General features: G+C 56.1%; 1 protein-coding gene across 38 annotated transcripts in view; it reads left to right on the top strand.

The window, feature by feature from the left end:
- TSNARE1 (t-SNARE domain containing 1) overlaps positions 1–21,735 on the top strand; it is a 171,215-nt gene that overhangs the window by 62,023 nt on the left and 87,457 nt on the right. For 24 of the 38 annotated variants that reach the window (NM_001433520.1, XM_070221247.1, XM_070221261.1 and 21 more), the window contains 5 exons: positions 1,814–1,891; positions 2,720–2,789; positions 14,225–14,315; positions 18,353–18,427; positions 18,962–19,018. In NM_001433520.1, the coding sequence (NP_001420449.1) occupies positions 1,814–1,891; positions 2,720–2,789; positions 14,225–14,315; positions 18,353–18,427; positions 18,962–19,018 (371 nt within the window). The remainder of the gene's footprint in view (positions 1–1,813; positions 1,892–2,719; positions 2,790–14,224; positions 14,316–18,352; positions 18,428–18,961; positions 19,019–21,735) is intronic. The other 14 variants (XM_070221263.1, XM_070221262.1, XM_070221235.1 and 11 more) reach the window with 1 other exon arrangement.

Raw genomic sequence — 21,735 nt, 5'->3', positions numbered from 1 at the left:
CTCTGGATTAGGGGAGGGCCGGCCAGGAGTGAGCGGGCAGACGGCGCTTGAGGGGCTGTCCAGAGGAGCATGGCTTTGAGAAGGGACAGCGAGCTGGTAGCAGATGCTCCGCGTTTCCTGCAGAAGGTCTGTTTACCCCAGTGTGAATGGCTCCTGGAGTCGTCTACACAGAGACATTGAGAACAGGAAGGATTCTTGGAGCCAGATAGTTCCTCCTCTTCATTCCGTAGACAGGAACGAGGCCTGGGAGCTAGCATTGCCTGAGCCCCTGCTCTGCGTCTGTCCTGTAGAAAAACTCACGTCAACCCTCCCTGGGGGTCTCCTCCCCATTCTGCAGGTGGGAACAGTGAGGCTCCCAGAGCCCAGGAGGCGGGCCCCAGATCCCGAGAGCGCGCATGGCAGGCTGGGCTTGGGAGCCAGGCCTGTGGGACCTGAAAGCACCTGTTCATGAGGGGGGTATGTGGATGGTGTGCGGGTCTCCTGCCTCCTAGAACGGGCCCTCCCTGCTCTGTGCCTCCCTCCTGCTGCCCTGGCTGGACCTGGCACAGGTCCGGCCGCTCGTCTTGTCGTGGAGGCTCAGCCACTCTGGGCCGTGCGGGCTCTTCCAGCCGCAGGGGCACCGGAGGTTACTGTTGTCTGTTCTGGAACTTCTATCAGTTGGGTCCTACAGTCTGTGCTCTGGGGTCTGGCTGCTCTCCCTCGGCTCGGTGCGTGAGAGTCTGCCCACGTGGTGCGTCCTTCTCTGCGGCCCTGTCGTGGGCAGGCCCTGGGCCTATGTCCTCCGTCCACGGGCAGGCGCGCCCTTTCCAGGTTCTGAGGAGGAAGCTGCCGTGAATGTCTTACACCAGCTTTCTGTGGACATGTTTGTGTTTCTCTGCGTAAATACCTGGTGGCCTTGCTGGGCGGCGGGTGGGCGGTGTCTAACCTTCAAGGGACGGCAGACCTTTCTGTGGGATTGGGCTGTCTTCTACTCGGCCTAGCAGCCTGGGAGCAGTCCGGTCCTCACCAGGATGTGGTGTCCACACACATTTGGTATTTCTTTTAATTGAGATAAAATTCATACAACATAAAATTCACCATTTTAACCGTCCTAAAGTGTACAATCCAGTGTTTTTGAGTATATTCACAGTGTTGTGCAACCATCATGATTATCTCATTTTAGAACATTCCATCACCCCAGAAAGAAACCCCACACTTGGCAGCACTCCCCCGTGCCCCCTCCCAGCCCCTGGCAGTCACGAGTCTGCTTTCCCTGCTGTGCCTTTGCCCCTGTGACCTGGGCACTTCTGCAGGGGTCGGACAGCGCGGGCCTCGTGTCTGCTCCTTCCACAGGCAGGCAGCCTTGAGGCTCAGCTGTGTTGTGGTATGTGTCATTGCTCGTTCCTTTTCGTGGCTGAAGGGTGTTCCCTTGTCAGGATGGACCGCACCTTGTCGTTGGGTGGCGGGCGCGGCGTCCCCGCCCTGTGGCTCGTGAGCAGAGCTGCGCGCGTCTGCAGGTCTTCACGCAGGGCCCGGCACTCATCTCTCTCGCGTGTGCCCGGCAGTGGTGTTGCTGGGCGCGCTTGGGCAGATGGCACCTGGTGCTAGGCCTTTCAGAGGAGCCGTCCTCTGCTTTCCTCTCCCTCCTTTGGCTTGTGGGCGCACGTGCGCATGCAGGCTCACCGTTCCAGCTCTGAGCTCTGCCCGACCCTGGCGGCCAGCCAGGAGGGGTGACTGCCACCTCTCAGCTTGGGAGCTGTGAGCAGCCAGTGGTGCTGGTCTCCTGTGGGCAGCACAGTGAACGTGTGTCCTCCCCTGTCCTCTTTTCTTGCAGCCACCCAGGTGGATTCGGGTGACCTCCAGGAGCTGTTCCAGGAGACGTCAGCCAATGTCTTCCGAATCAACTCCACCGGTGAGTCTGTACCCAGGCCCAGCCGCGTCCTGTCCTGCCCCCACCTGACTGACTTGGGCCACTGAGAGTACCACGGGAGGTCGGGGTGACACTGGGGTGGTGGGTGTGCCCATGGCCTTCCTCCAACTAGGCCGCCTGCAGTCCAGGCCCAGGCATCTCAGGACGGGCGGGCAGGCCAGGTCAGTGAAGGCAGAGCGTGTCGGCCTCAGGACAGCATGGGGGCAGGCCTGCCGTCCTCCCACCCCGAGGCTGCTGCACCCTCAGCTCCGCTCCTCTCTCACGGTCACATGCCCTGTGCGACCTGGACGAGGCCCCAAGGGGAAGGAGCATGTCAGAGCCTCCCTTAGACAGGCAGTGCTGGCTGACTCACAGGTCACAGGCTGGGGGTTGGGGGGCAAGAGCCACACACCAGAGGGCCAGGTCAGGGCTTGCCCTCTGCTCCTGCAGTGCTGGGGACACGTTGGTCAAGCAGGAGAGGGGAGGAGAGGAGCCCTCCGCCTGACCTAGGGCAAGGCCCGCGGGGGGCCGCTCCCAAGAGCCCTTGAGCCCCATGTGAGCCCAAGAGCCTGTCCCAGGGCAGCTGGGGAGAGGGGTCCTGTCCGGGGGCTCTGCTGGGGGTTCGGCAGACTGAGCGAGAGGGCCTGGGCACTGCCCGGCCCTGCTGTCCTGGCTCCCACAGGTCCTTCACTTGGGTGGTCTCCCTGGCCCTGACCCCCGTGTCCTTGGGCCCCTGCCCTGCCTCTGCTGGGGATGCGGGACATGCCTGGGGTCTGGGGGTCACCTGAGGAGCTCCCTCTGTTCCTTATGCCTGTCCCCTTCTCTCGGCAGTGACCTCCTTGGAGCAGAGCCTCCGTTCCCTGGGGACGCCGAGTGACACGCAGGAGCTACGGGATAGCCTGTGAGTGTGTGCCTGTGTTCAGTGTATGTGGGTGTCATGGGTGTGCCCTGCACTGTCCACACACTGGCCCCACAGCTGCCTGGACCCCACATCCCCGAGGGCCAGCCTGCCTGGTGCTGGAGCCTGAGGCTGAGCTCACGCTGGGTGTCACCCTCCATTGGAGGCACACAGGTGTGCCCGCGCCCCTCTTAGAAGCTCAGGTGTCCTGTGTTGCCCACAGAGAACACACACACACCCGTGTGCAGGATCACACTCAGGTGGCGGGACATGCGTCGGCATGCACACTTTCTGCCCCACTATCTCCACACATGTCTGCCATGCACCAGAGCTCAGTGATGGGGCTGCACACTGAGCGGGTGCACATGGCACAGGAGTGCTGTCTGCACAGCGGTTTGCAGGTGGTGGACTCAGGCTGGGTTGGAGCCAGGATTTGTGTTTTTGATTTCTCCTCTGCTAGGGTCCCACTGGGCATTCCTTTTGGGGTCACCCAGAGGCCGGCCCTGGGTTGGCCTGGTGAGGCTGCGGGTCTGGGAGGCGGTTCGGCTGTGACAGACGGGCTCCTCAGGTGCGGTGCTGTCTGCAAGCTGGAGCCCTGGGTCCCTGGGGAGGGAAGGGCGATCCCTGCAGGGCACCCGGCTGGCACAGGGCAGGCCAGCTCTGTGTTCAGGCCAGCCTGGGCCCAGCGCCTCTCCACAGGCTGTGAGGCCCTTCTCAGGGGCCCCGAGGAGCCCCCAGTTCTCCCGGCAGCAATCTCAGTGTGGTGCAGGGTGGGCAGCGCTGGGGGGAGCCAAGGCCTGTGTCGGAGCCCCTGTTCCCTCCGCCGCCTCCTTATCTGGGGCTCCCGGGTGGGTCATGACGCCTCTTTGAGTTTGAGCCACCTTGCCTGTGAACAAGGACGGTGTGGGGTGGTGGACTGAATGTGCTCTTAGAGGCGCGGCTGTGGACAAGACCGTGTGTCTCTTCTTGGCATCGACGTCTGTTGGAGAGGTGGGGGCCCTTCTTCCAGGCGAACCACTGCACTAAGCCTGAGCAGCCCCAAGGAGGCCTAGGTGCTTGGACAGAGCTGAGCCCCACACCCCACATGGAGTTGCATGGAGCCCCATGCTTGGACCCAAGGATTCTCTGCCTCCTCCCGTTGTCACGCAACCCTACCCCACCTGTGGACCACTGGTGCTTCCTGGGTTGGAGGAGTCCCCGCAGGGCATAGTGGGGAGGGCTGTCCTGGACCTGTCCCTAGCCCTCTCTCTCCCCCTACCTTTGTTCTGGGCAAACCAAGAAGTTGGTGTTCCCCAGGAGAAAACCGTTAAATTGTTCTTTGGGTAATGAGCATTCGATGGCCAGTCCCGCAGGGCGTGAACCTGCAGGGGACCATTCCTTGCTGATGCCAGGCCTGCACCTTGTCAGATCCCAGTAAGAACCCGGGCATCGGTGGCCTTCCTTACATGCCCTATGTCCTTGCAGGCACCTGGCCGGTCACCTCAGCAGGGAGCCTTGTGGTTTGGGGACCCATGCTGGTTGTCTGGCTGCGCCTCCAAGGTCTGGGCCCATCATCTGTGGGTTAAGTGTGTTCTGTCCTTATGATTCTTGATGCTTTTGGGTTACCGATCGTGGCAGCATTGTACCTCTTAGCAGAATAGGGCTTCCTTGTGTGGGGCTCACCCTGCCCTTAGCTCTTGCATCCTGCCAATGACCTGGAGAGAGGAGGGCAGGTCATGTTATTCCTGTTTTACAGATGAAGACACTCAGTCTCTGAGAGAGGTTGGAGTGTGGCCAAGGCTACACCTCTCTGAATTGACAGACCCAAACTCAGCCATCTGCCCACCCATGCATCCATCCACTTGCCTGCTTAGCCATCCATCCATCCATCCATCTCCCTGCCTATCCACCCATCTACGCATCCATCCATCCATCCACCCATCCATCCATCCATCCATCTCCCTGCCTGTCCACCCATCTATCCATCCATCCATCCATCCACCCACCCATCCATCCATCCATCTCCCTGCCTGTCCACCCATCTATCCATCCATCCATCCATCCACCCATCCATCCACCCACCCATCCATCCATCCATCTCCCTGCCTGTCCACCCATCTATCCATCCATCCATCCATCCACCCACCTGCCTATCCACTTATCCACTCATCCATCCACCCATCTATCTATCCATCCACCTGCCTGTCCATCCATCAACCCATCTATCTGCCGATCCACTCATCCATCCATCCAACTGCCTACCCACCCATCTACCCATCCATCCATCCACCCATCCATCTGTCCATCCAGCCACCTGCTTATCCACTTATCCATCCACCCACTCATTTATCTACCCGTTCATCCACCCATCTGTCTGTCAATCCATCCACCCACACCTGCCTGTCCACCTATCCATCCACCCATTCATTCATCTACCCATCCATCCACCCATCCATCCACCTGCTTATCAACCTATCCATCCACCCATTCATTTATCTACCGATTCATCCACCCATCTGTCTGTCTATCCATCCACCCATCCACCTGCCTATCCACCTAGCCATCCACCCATTCATTCATCTACCCATCCATCCACCCATCCATCCATCCACCCATCCATCTGTCCATCCATCCACCTGCTTATCCACCTATCCATCCACCCATTCATTTATCTACCCATTCATCCACCCATCCATCTGTCTATCCATCCACCCATCTACCTATCCATCCACCTATTCATTCATCTACCCGTTCATCCACCCATCCATCCGTTGCCTATCCATCACTTGCCTATCCAGCTATCCATCCACCCATCCACTTGCCTATCTAGCTATCCATCCACCCATTCATCCACCTATCCATCCACGTGTTCATCCACCTATCCATCTACCTGTTCATCCATCCATCTTTTCTTCTGTCCATTCATTCAGGCTAGCTGGGACTACCTCTGCCAAGTCTGGGGTCCAGAGCTCAAGGCAACAGAGGGTCCTTTGCAGATTTTTTGTGCCATTTTGTTTTTAATTATTTTTTTTAGTTTTTTTTTTTTCCCAAAACAACATGTATTGTGTTCTGATTGTGAAAGTAACATATGCTCATTATAGGAAATTTGGACATAGAGGATGTCTGAGGAAACACTGTTAACATTTTGGTGTTTCCTGCCAGCCTCTTCTCAAATCCAGACGTGTTTTGTAGAACTAGATTTAAGTGAGTAACGTTCTGGGTGCTGCTTTTTGCGCTTAGGATTGTAGGGTGCGCATGTCCTCACTGCAGTCTGAAACGTGCTCCTCAGAGGGCAGAGGACCCTGTTGTGTCTGCGTGGTTGCTGAGCCGAGACTCGGCCTGCTCTCCTCGGCTTTCGGTGTTGTGAGCCGAATTCCCAGGACGGTGTTGTGGTTCCTCTTCAGGTTGCTGCCTGTTTCCGGGTTAGGTCCCTGGAGTGGAGGGTCACCTGGGTCAAGTGGTGGCATTTTTGAGGCCCTGACCCTCGCGTGATTCTTGGGCTAGCTGTTGAAGGATGACCTCACCAGCATGGGTCTGGAGAGTAGTGCTGGCTCCAGATCTTCCTGAACACAGGGCCTGGCCTGCAGTGCCCCAGTGTCCCTGAGGCCACTGCCCCCGACTCCATCGGCCTCAGCTTTCGGGTCCAGAAACTCTCCCTTTGGCGCCTTCTTGTGCCCTCCCCCGCCTCCCTCAGAACCCCGCTTCCTGAACCCTCTCTGCCCCTCTTCCCTGCAGGGTGACTCCTACAGGCTGCTGGTGTGCTCGTCATGGCCTTCCGGAGCCTTCCGTGACCCCATTCCGTGGTGGAGTTTGTGCGCATCATGGAATGTTAGCATTTTAAAGTGACTTGAGACCAACGTTGGCTTGCCAACTCTCTGTTTTTTCCACACTGACAGTCGCCAGGTTTTTAATTTTGCCAAGTAAGAACATAAAAAAAATAGTACACTATCATCCATTATTGCTGTTATTTTACTTAAAAAAAGACATTTCCGGACTCCACAAGTAGGCGGGATCTGATCTCAGGAGAGAGGACGGTCCTTCCAATTGAATAAATTTAGCTTCATGGAAACCTCCCAGCGCTGCCCTGTTTTCTCATCTTGTGTGAGACAGGTGTGGGTTTGTCATTCCTGCCAGCTGCCAGGAGACACCCGCCTGGCTGCCTGTGGGCTGCCCACTTGGCCTGGGTGGTGCTCCTCTCCCTGGGGACGAGGCGTGTGGTGGTGAGGGGGTGCCTGCCTGACTCACGGGTGTGGCCCTAGGTGCTGCTGGAGCTGCTGCTCGGAAATAGAAGCTGCATGAATGAACTGTCATTCCAGGAGCCCTGGGGTGCAAGGCCCTGCTCCTTAGTGTCAGGAACTGCGCCATGAGGCAGTCCCAGCTCCGAGTTCACGGGGCCTTGGGGCCCTGCACGTGTCAGTGATGGTGGGTCCAAGGCCTGGGGCTGGCCGAACCCATGCGGGCTCCAGTGACTCTGCGCTTGCGGCATGCAGGGCAGCTCCTTCCCACTGAGAAAGGGGCCCCTGTGCAGGGCTTGCTGGCTGAGAGCCCCAGCCCCGATGCTCTGGGTGGTCCCAGCTCCTCCGAGTGGGTGTTGGGGCTCACGTGCAAGGGTCCTGGATACACTGTCTGCCTCTCACAGCACACTTGAGTCGCCAGGGATGGTCAGACCCCATGGGAGCTGGAGGCGTGGAGGGAGGGAGGCGCCCAAGGCTCGCCGGAGCCAGGCTGCAGCTCTATCCAGGCTGAGGTCTGTGCTGGCCCAGGCCTCGTGGACCCTGCTTCCGGTGTGTTCCTGCATTGGTGGGGACCCCTCCTGCTGCCTTTTCCTCCAGTGGGTATCTCCATTACCATGGAAATAGCAGTATCAGAGCTGAGAGTGGCCCTTCCTGGCACCCCAAAGGGTAATAACCAAGCAGGAGGCGGCTCACTGGGGTTCTGACTGGCCGTCATCTCCCGTGTCCGCTCTCCCACATGCGTGTCCTCAGGTGTCATGTCTCGCGCCCCCCCCCGCTCTCCCACACGTCCTCAGACATCATGTCTAGCATCCCCCTCCGCCTCCCGCACGCGTGTCCTCAGATGTCATCTCCTGTATCCCCCTGCCCTCCCACGTGTGTCCTCAGCATGGCCCTCGCCCTGCCGCAGCCCCGTGAGGCCCTTCCTCTCCCCACTCCAGTCTGCCCTTTCCTGTCTCACTGTGTCTCAGCCCCAATGCCCGGGAGCTGTCTGCTACCCAATGGGCATGAGCCCTTTCAGGCAGCTGTGTGGTCCTGGGTCTTGGCACAGGTTTGGGGCCCAGAGGGGGTTTTGTGGAGCAAGCACACTGTGCCTTTCGTAGCACCTCCGGGGGCTGAGGTGCAGTTGGGGGCCACAGGTGAGCTTGCCTCTCCAGCCTTATCTGCTGCTGGAGCCAGGGCCAGAGTTTGAGGAGGGCGTCGATGTAGGGCTGCACCGGTAAGGAAGGCTGAGCAGAAGCTGCCATGCAGGTGGGTGGAGGACCAGGGGAGTTCATGCTCTGAGGCTAACCCTGGGGGGGCTTCAGGGAGGAGGTGCTGGTGTTGCCGAGCTCAGAGGGTAGCCCTTGGCAGGACCACCCAGGGGCTGGGCACTCCTGGGTGGAGAAGGGCCCGGGCTGCAGCCTGGGGCGGGGGTGGGTCCTTGCAAGGCCACTGGCAGGTTTGAATGTTGCCCCACCAGGGTGGCCACCCTGGACAAGCTCTCCCCTCCCTGATTCTTAACCTCCCATTGGGACTGAGGGCTCTGGCCATACGCAGGCACGAGGAGGGCCTGGCACAGGGCCTGGGTGCTGCGGGCATCTGGGGAATGGTGGCCGGGGCACTGGAGGCTGCAGTGGCTGGGTTCCCTGAACTAGGACCAGTGCCCCTTGAGGGGTAGAAAGCAGAAATGGGTGGGCGGCCCTGTCCCTGGGTGCATGGGGGCGCACGCCAGCCTCCCACCTCTCACTTCTCCACCTCCCTCAGAGGCTGCTCCTCAGCGCCCCCCCAGGAATACCTCCACTCCTGGACCCTGCTCCCCTGATCACAGACAGCCTCGGAGGCCTGTTTGAGTACATGCTAGGAGGCCCACGAAGCAGCCGTCCCGCCGTGTGGTACAGCCTGCCTCTCCTCCTCTAGGTGTCCGCTCACCTCATCCTGTTGTCATGAAGAGCAACACGTGTGCAAGTCGTGGTGGCCCTGAGTGGGACTGAGGTGACACGTGACCGCTGGGGGTCTGCCAGCCCGCCTCCCAGTGTGCGGGGCTGGGGTCTGGGACAGGCTCCTGCCTCCCGGGAGCCTCGCCTTCCTTCCTTCACAGATTTGCGTATCAGCATCGGCCTGGAGGGGCTGGGGTGCTGGGATCAGGCTAACCCGGCACTGGCAGTCAGGCTGGCGGCTCTCTGAGGTGCTTGTGGTGACAGCCCCGCGCTGTGCGGGCAGCAGCAGGCCCAGAGCCAGGCCACAGGGTGGTGAGCACGGCGACTTAGGCGTTCTGTGTATTGCCTGTGACCTGGGACCTCATCGGATTCCCTTCTTAGTTCCGGTGGCCTTTTTTGTAGAATCCTTAGGGTTTTCTGCACAGACGAACGTGTCTTCTGTGACACAGCAGTTTTACTTTGTTTTCGGTCTTCGTGCTTCTTATCTCTTTCTCCCCATCACGGCATTATAAACGTGTGATTTCACGGAATGTTGTAAACCGGTCAATGGCTGGGAGAGTCCGAGGGTGTGCGTGCCTGCCGTGGCCCCCGTGGCTGTGGCCGTCTCCCTCTGCACGTACACGGGTGGGTTTCTTTTACAGCTGCTTTATCAGGCTGGACAAGCTCCTTTTTTTTCCCTAGTTTTCTTAGGGTGTTTATAATTAATGAGTGTTGAATTTTGTCAAATGCTTTTTCTGCATAACTTATTGAGTTGATTTTCTCCTTTTAAAACTTTTTCTGTTAATATGAAATTATATCAGCGGACTTGTGGATGTTGGCCAAGTGTGCCTTCCTTGGGTGAGCTCCAGTTGGTCATGACACACCGTCCCTTTTGTGTGTTGCTGGATTCCACTTTCACCCTTTCTGTTAAGAATTTTTGCTACTCTGTCTGCAGGTGGCGTGCAGTGTCCTTTCCTTTAGACTCTGTGCTTAGGTTTTGGTGTCGGGACAAGGCTGGCCTCGTGGAGGGTCTGTGTTCCCTCCTCTCTGTTCTGGAGACTTTGTATGGTATCCGTCTTCTTTAAATATTTGATAGTGAAGCCAGCTGTACCTGGTATTTGTGAGAATATTTTTAAGAACAAATTTAATTCTTTTAATAGATAGAACTATTTAGGTTTTCTATTTCTTCTTGAGTCAGTTTTTTTTTTTTTAAAGATTTTATTTTTTTCCTTTTTCTCCCCAAAGGCCCCCGGTACATAGTTGTATATTCTTTGTTGTGGGTCCTTCTAGTTGTGGCATGTGGGACGCCGCCTCAGCGTGGTTTGATGAGCAGTGCCATGTCTGCGCCCAGGATTCGAACCAACGAAACCCTGGGCTGCCTGCAGCAGAGCGCACGAACTTAACCACTCGGCCACGGGGCCAGCCCCAAGTCAGTTTTGATAATTCGTGTCTTTCCAGAAATTTTTCTATTTCATCGTAGTTGTCACATTTATTGACTTAATCTGATCCATGATGTTTCCATATCTGCCTTTTCGTGTTGGGTCTGGAGCCACGTCCTTCTTTTATTCTTGATATTGGTAATTTGTGGGTTTTGCCTCGCCTTGTCTAGATCTGTGTGGTTTTTGGATCCTTTCAGGGAATCCTTTTGCTTTCATTGACTGTTTCGGTGCCTGGCCTGTCTCACGGTTTGTTAATCACTGAACTTACTACCCTCTCTCTGTTGTCTGTGTCCTTCAGTTCCTGAGTGTTTAGTTCGCTGGCTTCTTAGGTAGACCTTTAGGACACGGGTTTTCTTCCTTCCTCTTTTCTGACCTGAGAGTCTGAAGCTGTCCTCTCCTTGGAGCACTGCTCCAGCTGCGCCCACGGCATGTTTCCTGGTGTCCTCCTCATCCTCTGGTTTGCTCTTGCGTAGGTGGAAGGGGTGATCTGGAGCAGTCGCCTCGTCAGAGCAGTGGGGAAAGGCTGTGTACCAGTCAGCTTCTGTGATGGGCAGCAGGGAGGTGGCCGTCTCCAGTGCTCCTGTGGCCCTGGCCACCTCACCCTGACGGCTGGTTCTCCTCCATTTTCCTGCCATCATGTTGTGGGTGTGTGGTTGGCATCCTCTTGTTTGCAGAGTGCCTTGGCAGAGTGGTGCCAGGTGGTTAAGGAGGCCTCGTTCACTGTGACCCTGCTGCGCTGTTCCCCAGGGTCACAGAGAGGGCTCTGACACGTCACGGGACAGGCAGCAGGCTGATGGTTGTCTCGGGACACCAGAGGCTCCGCAGAGCCGTGACACAAGAACGAGAGTGCTGTGTGGCTCCTTCTTGCCACGTGGAGTCCGGAGTGGAGAGGGCACTGGGAGCAGAGGCCAGTGTGGGCAGTGGTGTGCCTAGCCCCTCCCAGGGGAGGTGGCCTCAGGCATGTGCTGGGTCCAGTTGCCATCACTCCGTCTGCATCCTGACCATCCAGGCGGCTGCTTCCAGCTGTCGGAAGCCCTGGGCGTGGCTGTCTGTACCCATCTGTAGCTACCGAGGACAGTGGGGCAAAGGCACTGAGTGGGGATGTGTCAGGCATGTTCGAGGACAGCGGGGAGGCCGTGTGACGGAGTGGAGTGAGCCTGGGCCACCGTTGGGAGGTGAGGTGGGAGATGCAGAAGGGGCCGATTGGGAGGCCTGGAGCGCCCTTGGACGGACTCTGGCTTTGAGCAGAGGGACCCGTGGAGTCATTGGAGAGCCTGGGGTTTGCAGTGTCATGCTCTGGCCTTTCCTTTAACCGGCTTGCTCCAGCTGTGGGGCACCTTCAGGTGATGCAGCCTCAAGTGGGGGGCGGCGAGGAGGCCTGGTCACCGCCCTGGTGAGAGGTGGGGGGTGAGCGGGAGCTGGGGGTCAGAGTCACACCAGCTTTGGATTAGCTTCCCAATGTCACAGCGGTTGTCTGCTGACGGGATGTGCCAGTGGGCTGGCCTGAAGAAGGAGAGGACAAAGATGGACGCCCTGGGCTTTTGGCTCGAGGGCTGGATGGACTGATGGCGTTGCTGTGAGCTGAGCTGGGGAGGGCGAGGAGTCGGCTTGGGCACAGGAGTTTGAGATGCCCGCTGGCGTCCAGGTGGAGACGTCAGGCTGTTGGACAGACCATTCTGGAGTTCAGGCCTAGGGGGTATGTGACTGGGGGCTGGTGGCACACAGGGGGATTTAGCACACAAGGCTGGGTGAGACCACCGAAGAGGTGAGCGAGAGGGCGGTTGGCGGTGCAGGGTCTGAGCTCCGGCTCGGGCAGGTGGTCAGAGAGGCGAGGGCAGCAAGGCCTCTTGAGCAGATGGCTCTGAGCTGGGGGCACCGGGAGGGCAGACTGCAAGCCACAGGAGGGAGGGAGGTGTGGGAGCCACGGGGAGAGGGAGGGAGGTGCGGGGGGCCACGAGGGGGAGGTATGGGGGCCACAGGCGGGAAGGAGGTGTGGGGGCCATAGGGAGAGGGAGGGAGGTGTGGGGGCCACAGGAGGGAGGGAGGTGCGGGGGCCATAGGCGGGAAGGAGGTGTGGGGGCCATGGGGAGAGGGAGGGAGGTGCAGGGGGCCATGGGGAGAGGGAGGGAGGTGCAGGGGGCCATGGGGGGAGCTATGGGGACCACAGGTGGGAAGGACATGTAGGGGCCACAGGCGGGAAGGAGGTGCGGGGGCCATGGGGAGAGGGAGGGAGGTGCAGGGGGCCACGGGGGGAGCTATGGGGACCACAGGTGGGAAGGAGGTGTGGGGGCCACAGGTGGGAAGGAGGTGCGGGGGCCATAGGGAGAGGGAGGGAGGTGCGGGGGCCACGGGGGGAGGTGTAGGGACCATGGGGGGAGGTGTGAGGGTCATTGGGGGGAGGTGGGGGACCACAGGGGGGCGTGGGGGCCATGAGGGGAGGTGTGGAGGCCACAAGAAGGAAGGGGGTGCGGGGGCCACAGGAGGGAAGGGAGTGCGGGGCCCATGGGGGGAGATGTGGGGGTCATAGGGGGGAGGTGCGGGGGCTATTGGGGGGAGGTGAAGGAGCCATGTGGGGGAGGCATAGGGGCCATGGGGCAGGGAAGTGCAGGGGGCCACGGTGGGAAGTGTGGGGGCCATGGGGGAGGAGGTGCGGGGACCACAGGGGAGGTACAGCAAAGGGAACAGAGGACTCAGTGGCATCAGCAACTGTGTAGCTAATCCTGAGGGGACATACCATAAGCCTCCACGGTTTTCCAGTGGTCTCTTGGCCACCTCCGAGAAAAAGGTCGCTTTCACACACCACCATCTTCAGCCCACACCCTCTCGGCTGGTGTAGGGTCTCCATTCTGTCTCACTCCCATCCCCCTTCCTGCATGGGTGACTGTCCCGCCGCCCCCCCATATGCCACATGCTGTGTGGCCGAGGGGCCAGTGTCAGGGACCTGGGGCCCGCCTCTGTCTGCTGGGGCACCCACCTGTCACATGGCGCCCAGCTCTTGGGATCTTGCCATGTGCTCATCCCGGCTGGCACAGGCCCCCCTGCCCACCACTGCTGTAAGGGGGCCTGTAGGGATAGAGGAGGGGCCATCGGGCTGCAGCTTGAGGGGTCTGGATGCTTCTCTGGTGTCTGCTGAGCCCAAAGCCAGGCTGGTGCCCTTCCCTCGCCCCCCTCGGTGTGTGCACCCGCAGGAGGCCCGAGGCAGGGTTTGCCCAGGTGTCACTGAGTCCAGAGAGGCAGTCCTCAACCCCAGGCAGGCGAGGGGCTCGTCTTTTCAGTTCCTTCTGGGTCACACTCAGAGCCATAAACTGAGGGGCTGGGGGAGACTGGGCCCGGCCTCCCATGTTGCTGGGTCTGGAGGCGGGAGCCTCGTCAGGGCCCGCAGGGGCCTGCCAGGGGCCTAGGTTCCCCAGCCGTGGTTCCAGGGCCATGTCTGCAGCCACCCTGATCCCCCAGGTTCCCTTGAGTGACCTCTGGGGCCTTTGCACAGGGTGCCCTGCCTGGGTCTCCTTGGGGTGTGGCCCGGCTGCTGCCCTCACATGGCTCATGTGCGTGTGGGGTGAGGGTCCTGGCTGTGGCTGACTCCCCAGAGCTCACCGTGTCCTTCTCTCTCTTTCCTTACCCCTCTCGCTCACTGTGCTGCCCCGTGTGCTTGTGTCTGTCTGTCCCTCTCCGGCCCCTCTTGTCTCCCGCCTCTTTTGCTCTCTGCCTCTTTCCTTCCTGTTGGCCCTTCTCCCGCTCTTTCTCCATGTGTCCCCTCCCCTCTCTGTGCTGTCCCCCCTTTCTGCTTCTCCCTGCCTCTCTGTGACCTTGCCCTCCATCCTGGGGCCCTGCTCGCTGTCCTCTCTCCTCCCCCCTCGGCCCTCCTCCACTTGCACCCTGTCCCACTTCAGGCACTCGGCGCAGCAGGAGACCAACAGCACAGTGGCCGCCAGCACCAGCGCCGTGAAGCAGATGACGGAGCTCCTGCGGGGCTGCTCCCGGGTACGCTTCCTGGAGATAGGAGGGTGGGGTGGGGACATGTGGGAGGGGTGTGGGGGAGATGGATGTGCAGTGACGCTCAGGCTGGCCTACAACTCGGCCTTCACGGCCGCACGGTCAGAACTCGACGTGTTGAGTCATTCATGCAGCAGCTGTTGCTTGGGCACCCACCATTTGCCAGGGGCGGTGTGGGTGTTGGGGGTCCCTGCCCTCCTGGCCGGGCTCCTCTGAATGGAGATTGATGACACGCCCTTCCCCGTCACCCACCCAGCCACCTCCTTGTCCCTTGTGCCACCTCCTTGTGCCCTCCCTGTCACTGCAGTCGCCTCCTCACCAACCCCGTCCTCATCAGACCACAGAGGTTATCACCACGGTCATGGCTGCCACCATACCTGGCGCCACAGCCCCCTTCACAGCCCTGATCCTCCCCCCCTGCCCCCACACCCAGTCCTCTCCCCCACCACCCTGCCCCTCTCCCACCACCGAGTCCCTCCCCTATCACCCCAGCTCCTCCCCCGTTGCTGCTGTCGCCGCCTCCATTGGCCTCTCACATCCCTTCCCTTGCCCCAGTCTTTATCTGCACTCTACCCGATTCCGCAAAGATTAGAGGACACTTGTCACAAAATATTAAATACCGTTAAAACTGCAAACGTAGAGAGGAGTTTCCTTCCATAAGTAAAGTTGTATTTGTTACCTGTTCATTCACGTGTTGCCCATGGCTACTTTCCAGCTGCCAGGGCAGAGCTGAGTAGTTGCGACAGCGACTTTCTGGCCTGCAGATCCCAAAATACTGAAGTCAGCTCCTTACAGAGGAAAGCTCTGACCCCGGGTGTGTCAGATGCACTGATGTGGTGCGGCCCCAGCAGGAGGCTGGCCGCCAGTGAACAGGCGTGGAGCGCTAACACTGCTCAGCCTGGGCTGGCCGCTGAGACATGCTGGGCGCGGGGCCAGAGGCGGAAGAGTGTGCGTGTGGGTCTGTCGATAGGAGATGCCCGAGCTGCAGGGCTGCGGGCTCAGAGCTGAAGGCGGCTTGGGCTGGAGTCGGAGCTGGGGTTGCCGCCAGAAGGACGCGGGGAGATGTTGGGGATGATGGACTTGTTCCCAAAACCAGGTGGTGGTGATGGTTATACAACTGAAGCTATTCAACTATACAGTCAAAATGGATGAATTTTACTTAAAGTATAAATGATACTTTAATGAAAAATGTAGATCTAGGTCCAAAAGTTGAGTTACACTTTGGTCAAAAATATACACTGAAAGGGGCTGGCCTGGTGGCGCAGTGGTTAGGTTAGCATGTTCCGCTTTGGTGGCCCAGGGTTCAGATCCCAGGTGCGGACGTGGCACCGCTTGGCAAGCCATGCTGTGGTAGGTGTCCCACACATAAAGTAGAAGAAGATGGGCACAGATGTTAGCTCAGGGCCAGTCTTCCTCAGCAAAAAGAGGAGGATTGGCGGCAGATGTTAGCTCTGGCCTAATCTTCCTCAGCAAAAAAAATACACTGAAAGAAATGTCATAGAAACGGCAGTCAGTTTTCTGCAGACCAGGGGGCACAGAGCATGCCTGTCTTAGCTCAGGACAGAAGCCGCGGAGCTGTGCTCTGAGTGCCTGGCGCCGCTCTGCTCACGATTTAATGATCGTGGTGTGGGTTGTTGTTCAGGATGAGAGTCGGGCGCCTGGCCTGGACTCGGGTGAAAGTCAGTGCCTGTGGCTCTTCACGTGAGCAGCCTCGCCCCACAGGGCCCGGTGTCTGCAGCGGGCTGTCGTGTTGGTCTTCAGGCGAGGCCTCTGCGCCTGTAGCTCTGTTCTCTGTTCCTTTGCCCATGCCTGCCTTCATCCAGTCGCTCCTTTACCCCTTCATCCTGAGTTAGACGACGTGCCGTGCTGGCTCTCAGGCTGTGGTGACTGGCGATCCTGAGAGGTGTCTGTGTGGAGCGAGGCAGTCAGTTCACGTGGGCTGTTTTCCCAGGAAGTTGATGCCTCGTTCAGTCCGGTTCAGTGCACGCTGATTCTGGGCCCACTCTGTCTTCGACTTTGTGGGGTATGGACACTTAGATAAGATGCTGCCCTTTAAGTTGTGGAACGAGGTCGAGGCCGTAATAGCCCCCCCGCCCCCCTGGCATCAGAGGTCTACCCCAGGCCAGGCGCTGCGTGGAATCTTTGCTTCACTGTCTCCCTTAGTCTTCCTGGCACCGCAGTCGGTGTTCCTGCCTCCTTTTCACAGGGAAGGAAGCTGAGGTTTGGACAGGGTCCTGCCCAAACCACCCAGCCAGGCAGGAACTCCAGCTGCGTGTGAACTCTGGGCCTTCTGGGTTCAGAGCCCAAGTTCTCACCTCTGTGTATGCCATGAGGGCCAGGAAGTCAGAGGTTGAGCTCCTTGGGCATTCAGAGGGATCACTTTCAGCCTAATATATCCTTCCTTCTTTCCGTCCACCCTCCAGCCCTGTCTGTGCATCCACTACTTACCCACCCATCTACCCACCTATCCCACCCATCTAAGAACTCAAAAAACGTTTGTTGAACACCTGTGCTGTGCCAGATGCTGGCAGAAGGATACAAATGAGGTCCCCCTTTGAGGGTGTCACGGTCCTGTGGGAGGACAGCTTGGCCGGGCAGGGCTGGCCTTGCTCACTGCTCTCGAGGAAGAAGGGCTGTGCTGGTGCCGGGGGGCTGAGGGACTGGAGCGCTGGGGAGGGTTTGCTCAAAAGTGCTGAAGAGCTCGCCGGGCTCTTAGCTCTGTCCTGGGGCACATACGTGGGGCCGACTGCAGAAGCCTGACCCGGGTGCTGAGATGGGCTCTACGGAGCTGCAGCCACATGGAATCATCAGGTCCAGAGACCATCGAGTGCCTGTGAAACGTGTGCCTTGGAAAGCGGGTCTCACTGAAATGTGGCTAGCCTGCTGGCGCAGCCGTGGCCCGTTCTCATCTGTGGGCTTGCATGGTGGTGTGTGGTGGCAGTGGAGGAGTGGGCACCATGCCCAGGGGCCAAGTTCACACTGGAACTACACAGAACCCCCCCAGGAGGGTGGCCTTAGCCTGTGACTTGAGAATGGCCAGGGCCCTCCTGGGAGATGATGGGAGGTGCTGGGCGCAGGAGGGAGCATGAGCTTTTGTCTGTATCCTGGTCCAAGGGCCCTGGGCACCCGTGTGGCTTCATCTGTGCCAGTGCCGCATACGAGAGATGAGGGGTTGGGGCCCCTAATGGCCTGGTGGTGTTCACGCTAGATGAGAGCGGCAGTGCCAGGTCCCAGCCCTTGTTTGTTTGTTCCCTCTTTTGACAGTATGTCTTGAGCATCAGCTCTGTGCTAGGCATCATTCTGGGCCCTGGGGTACAGCGGCAAACAAGACAGTCGAGGTCTCGTTCCAGGGAGGATGGGGGCCCTGCAGAGGGGAGGGAGGGTGTGAGGGCTGAGATTTTGGTGGCAGGAGGGATGGTCTGACGGCTGCGGTTCTGACACTGGTGATGAGATGCAGTCCTGCATGTGATGAGGTGCGTGGGCTCTGGGATCAGAGGCCTGGCCTCAGGGTCTGGACCCACCACCTGTGTGGCCTTGAACAGGCCACTTAGAACTTGAGACCAAGGTCTCCTGAGCTGTCAGATGGGGATCACAACTCTTCTCACTAAGTGGGCTGTTATGGGGACCACAACTCTTCTCACTAAGTGGGCTGTTATGGGGACCACACAGGCATGTCGTGTTAGAGCTGTGCCTGGCTCAGTGGTCAGGGTTGAAGACATGTGAGATTGGGCGGTGATGGTGTCCGCAGACGCTGCCTGTGTCTGTGGAGCCTGTGCTGGCTTTTGAAGGGGTGAGGTCATGGCACTGGGTTGATGAAGGACATGGGGATGAGCCCAGTTCTAACTGCTGAGGAGGCAATGACAGCAGTGAGGGTCATGGTGGACGGAGAGGGGAGCCTGGGGAAGGTGCTGCCAGGAGGAACAGACAGTGCTAAGGGTGTCAGGAACTGAAACATGTAGAGATGGAGGGGGCTTGGGCGCAGGACAAAGCCCCAGCCGCCTGTCTCAGCCACTCTCTCTCTGCAGCAGGAGCGTCTTCAGCTGGACCGCCTGAGAACTCAGCTCTCAGATGCCATTCAGCACTATGGAGTGGTGCAAAAGGTGAGCTGCCCTCACGGGAGGGTGCTGGCCACCTGGGGTGGGCCTCGGTCTCTTGAGCACCCACTCTGGCTATCTTGTCCATGGGTTGGCCTGGTCCTGTCCTCCAGAGCAGAGGAAGGGCTGGCCTTGTGGACGTTTGACAGTCACCAGAATCCTGCTGGCACAGCCTTGGGGTGTGGGCAGTGAAGGGTGTTTACCTTTTGGTGCTGCCTATGAGGCATCCTCACGGCAGCTCCTTGGAGATGGGAAGAACAGGTGTCACCATTCTGCCAGGCGAGGAGACTGAAGCCCCTAGAGTTTATGTGCATGGAAGGAGGCTACCCAGCAGAGGGTCGGCAGAGCCTGGCCAAGCCCCCTGCTGTCCCGAGTCCTGGGGCAGCTGCGTTCTCTCTGGGAGCTGCGTTCTCTCTTGGAGCTGAAGGCTTTGCTGTCACCTGCTGTCCCACGTTCCTTATTTAGTTTACCTGACTGTTCTCCTCTCCTCCTTCCCTTTTCTCTTCTTCCTGTCTCCTCCTCTTGTACTTTTTCCAACAGAAAATTGCAGAGAAGTCCAGAGCACTGCTTCCCACAGCGCAGAGGGGTGGCAAACAGGTGAGTGCTGAGTATTTGCTGTGGTCGCTGGGCGTTGAGGGGCAATGCAGAGGCCAGGGCCCTTGGTGCTCCAGGGAAAAGCAGGAGGACCTGAGGACAGGGGCCCCTGATAAATAACCTTTGAAAAATAGGCGTTTCAGTCTTAGGTCTCTGGCCTGGGCTCGACACAGGGTAAGCTCCCAAATAATGATTGCTGACGGTTCCTCTTGCTGTGCAGGACTAACTGGTGTCAGACCAACCCTCCTGTGAGTAGAAACTGATAGAAAACCCAGAAAAGAGGATAATTGGAGTCCTAGATGAACAGGAGGGAGAGAGAATGGACAGAAACAATATCTGAAGGGGAAATGGTTGAGAATTTTCCAAAACTGTCCAAGTACTTGAAGCCACCGACTGAAGAAGCTCTGTGACAAGTAGGAGAAATTCATCCTGTTTCTTAAAGACCACCCTTAGTCGCATTGTAATAAAATGTTGAAAACAAAGACGAAGTAACTTTTTCACATCAGATTAAAGCCTGGGAAAAGTCACGTGATTTTAAAGGAGTACAGGACTGACAGCAGACTCCGTAAAGGAGACAGTGGAAGTCAGAAGGCAGTGGAAAGACGTCCTCAAAGGAAATGACTACGACACTGGGCTCTGCATCTGGGGAGGCATTTTTGTGAAATGAAAACATTTTTAGAGAAACGAAACTAAGAGAATTTGTCATCAAGAGAACTCTCTAAAGTAGAAAAAGGAAAATGATCTCAGATGGAGGCACAATAATGGAGGAAGGAATGAGGAGCACTGAGAACAGTAAAATGTGGATGCGCCTAAATTCGTGTTGACTGTTGAATAATAATAATAATGACTTGTGGGGTTCGAGATATGCAGCAAATGCAAATACCTGGACAGCATACGCAGAGCACACAAGGGATTTAAATGGTGTTAAAGTGTTGTAATGCCCTTGTGTCACCAGAGAAATGACAGAAATACTAAAGGTAGACTAATAAGCCAACGAGGCATGTTGTACTAGGTGGGTAATACCAAAAGGACAACACAGGAGTATACACTGTAAAATAAGTTAATAGAGAGGAACATACGAAGTAATAAAACAAAAACTTGGTTAATTTAAAAGAAAGCAAAATAAAAGTAAAATCAACAAAAAACAGTTGGGAAAAATAGGAAACAAATTATAAGATGGTAGATTTATAACATTTATAGTTATAGTAAAATAGACTGACCCCTCCAATTAAAAGGCCCAGATTATCAGACAAAAGGGAAAAACTATCTAGTGTTTACAAGAGGCACACGTTAAAGATAAATCCAGAAAAATGTTGAAAGTAAAAGGATGGGAAAAAAATATACTGTGAAACTACTAACCAAAAGAAAACTGGTCAGCTGTATTAATATTAGAATCAGTAGATTTCACGTGGAGAAGGTATTGCTGGGGATAAAGAGGTGTTTCATAAGGATAAAATGTTAATTCGAATGGAAGATACAATTCTAAATTTGTATGTACCCAATAATATAACCTCAAAATATGTAAAGCAAAACTGACAGTAATAAAAGGAAAAATAGTAAATCCACAATCATAGTTGGAGATTTTGACACCTCTCTCTAAATGACTGATAAAATAAACTGAAAAAAATTTAGTAAGGATATAAAAGATTTAACCAATGCTTTTAATCAATACACTTTGAACTAATGGCTATTCATGACACCATAACCAACCACAAAATATATATTTCTGTCAAATGCACATAATGCTTCTGCTGGACTATAAGGTAGGTCTCAACAGACTCCAGAGGATTGGCATAATGCTGCATGTGTTCTCTAACCAGAGTGCAATGAAACTAGAATTTGACAACGAAAACAAAATTGCCAGGGGTTGAGAATGTAAAGAATACAATTTGATGAAATAACCCATTGAATCCAAGAAGAAATCACAGTGGAAATTAGAAATAATCTTGAACTGAACAAAAATGAAAATGTAGCAAATGAAAACTTGTGGGATGCAGCTAAAGCAGTGCTTAGAGGGAAATTTATAGCTTTAAACACATTTATTAGAGGAATGTGAAAATCAGTCATCTAGTTCTTGATCTCAAGAAGCTAGAAAACAACAACAACAAATTAAATCCAAAGAAAATATACAGGAAAAAGCATAAATCAATGAAATGTAAAACACATTCACAGTAGACAAATTCAATAAAGCCAAAAGTTGGTTCTTTAGAAGGATTAATAAAATTGTGGAACCCTTACAACATTAATCAAGATACAGAGAGAAAAAACAAATTACTAGTATTAGGAATGAAAGTGGCTATATCATTACAGATCCTACTAATTAGAAAAAAAGTAATATGAAGATATTATACATAACTTTATGCCAATAAATTTGATAACTTAGATGAAGTATAAATTTTTTAGACAAAGGTAACTTACCAAGATGTATAGAAAACCTAGAAAGCCCGATATTTATTAAAGAAATGAAATCCCTAATTAAAAAGATCCCACCAAGAAAACTGCAGATCTAGATGGCTTTACTGATAAATTCTTCCCAATATTTGAGGAATAAATAATACCAGTTCACACAGACTCTTACAGAGAATATAAAGAAACGGATGACATCCCACCTCACTTGATGAGGCCTGAAATCCCTTGATTCCAGATTCTTAGAGGACATCACACGGAGGAATATGACATTCTCTCTTGGGCATACAAGCAAAAATCCTAGCCAAATATTA

This window comes from Equus caballus, chromosome 9, assembly GCF_041296265.1.
Source record: "Equus caballus isolate H_3958 breed thoroughbred chromosome 9, TB-T2T, whole genome shotgun sequence".
Taxonomy (NCBI): Eukaryota; Metazoa; Chordata; class Mammalia; order Perissodactyla; family Equidae; genus Equus; species Equus caballus.
This window is presented reverse-complemented; position numbering and strand designations above follow the sequence as displayed.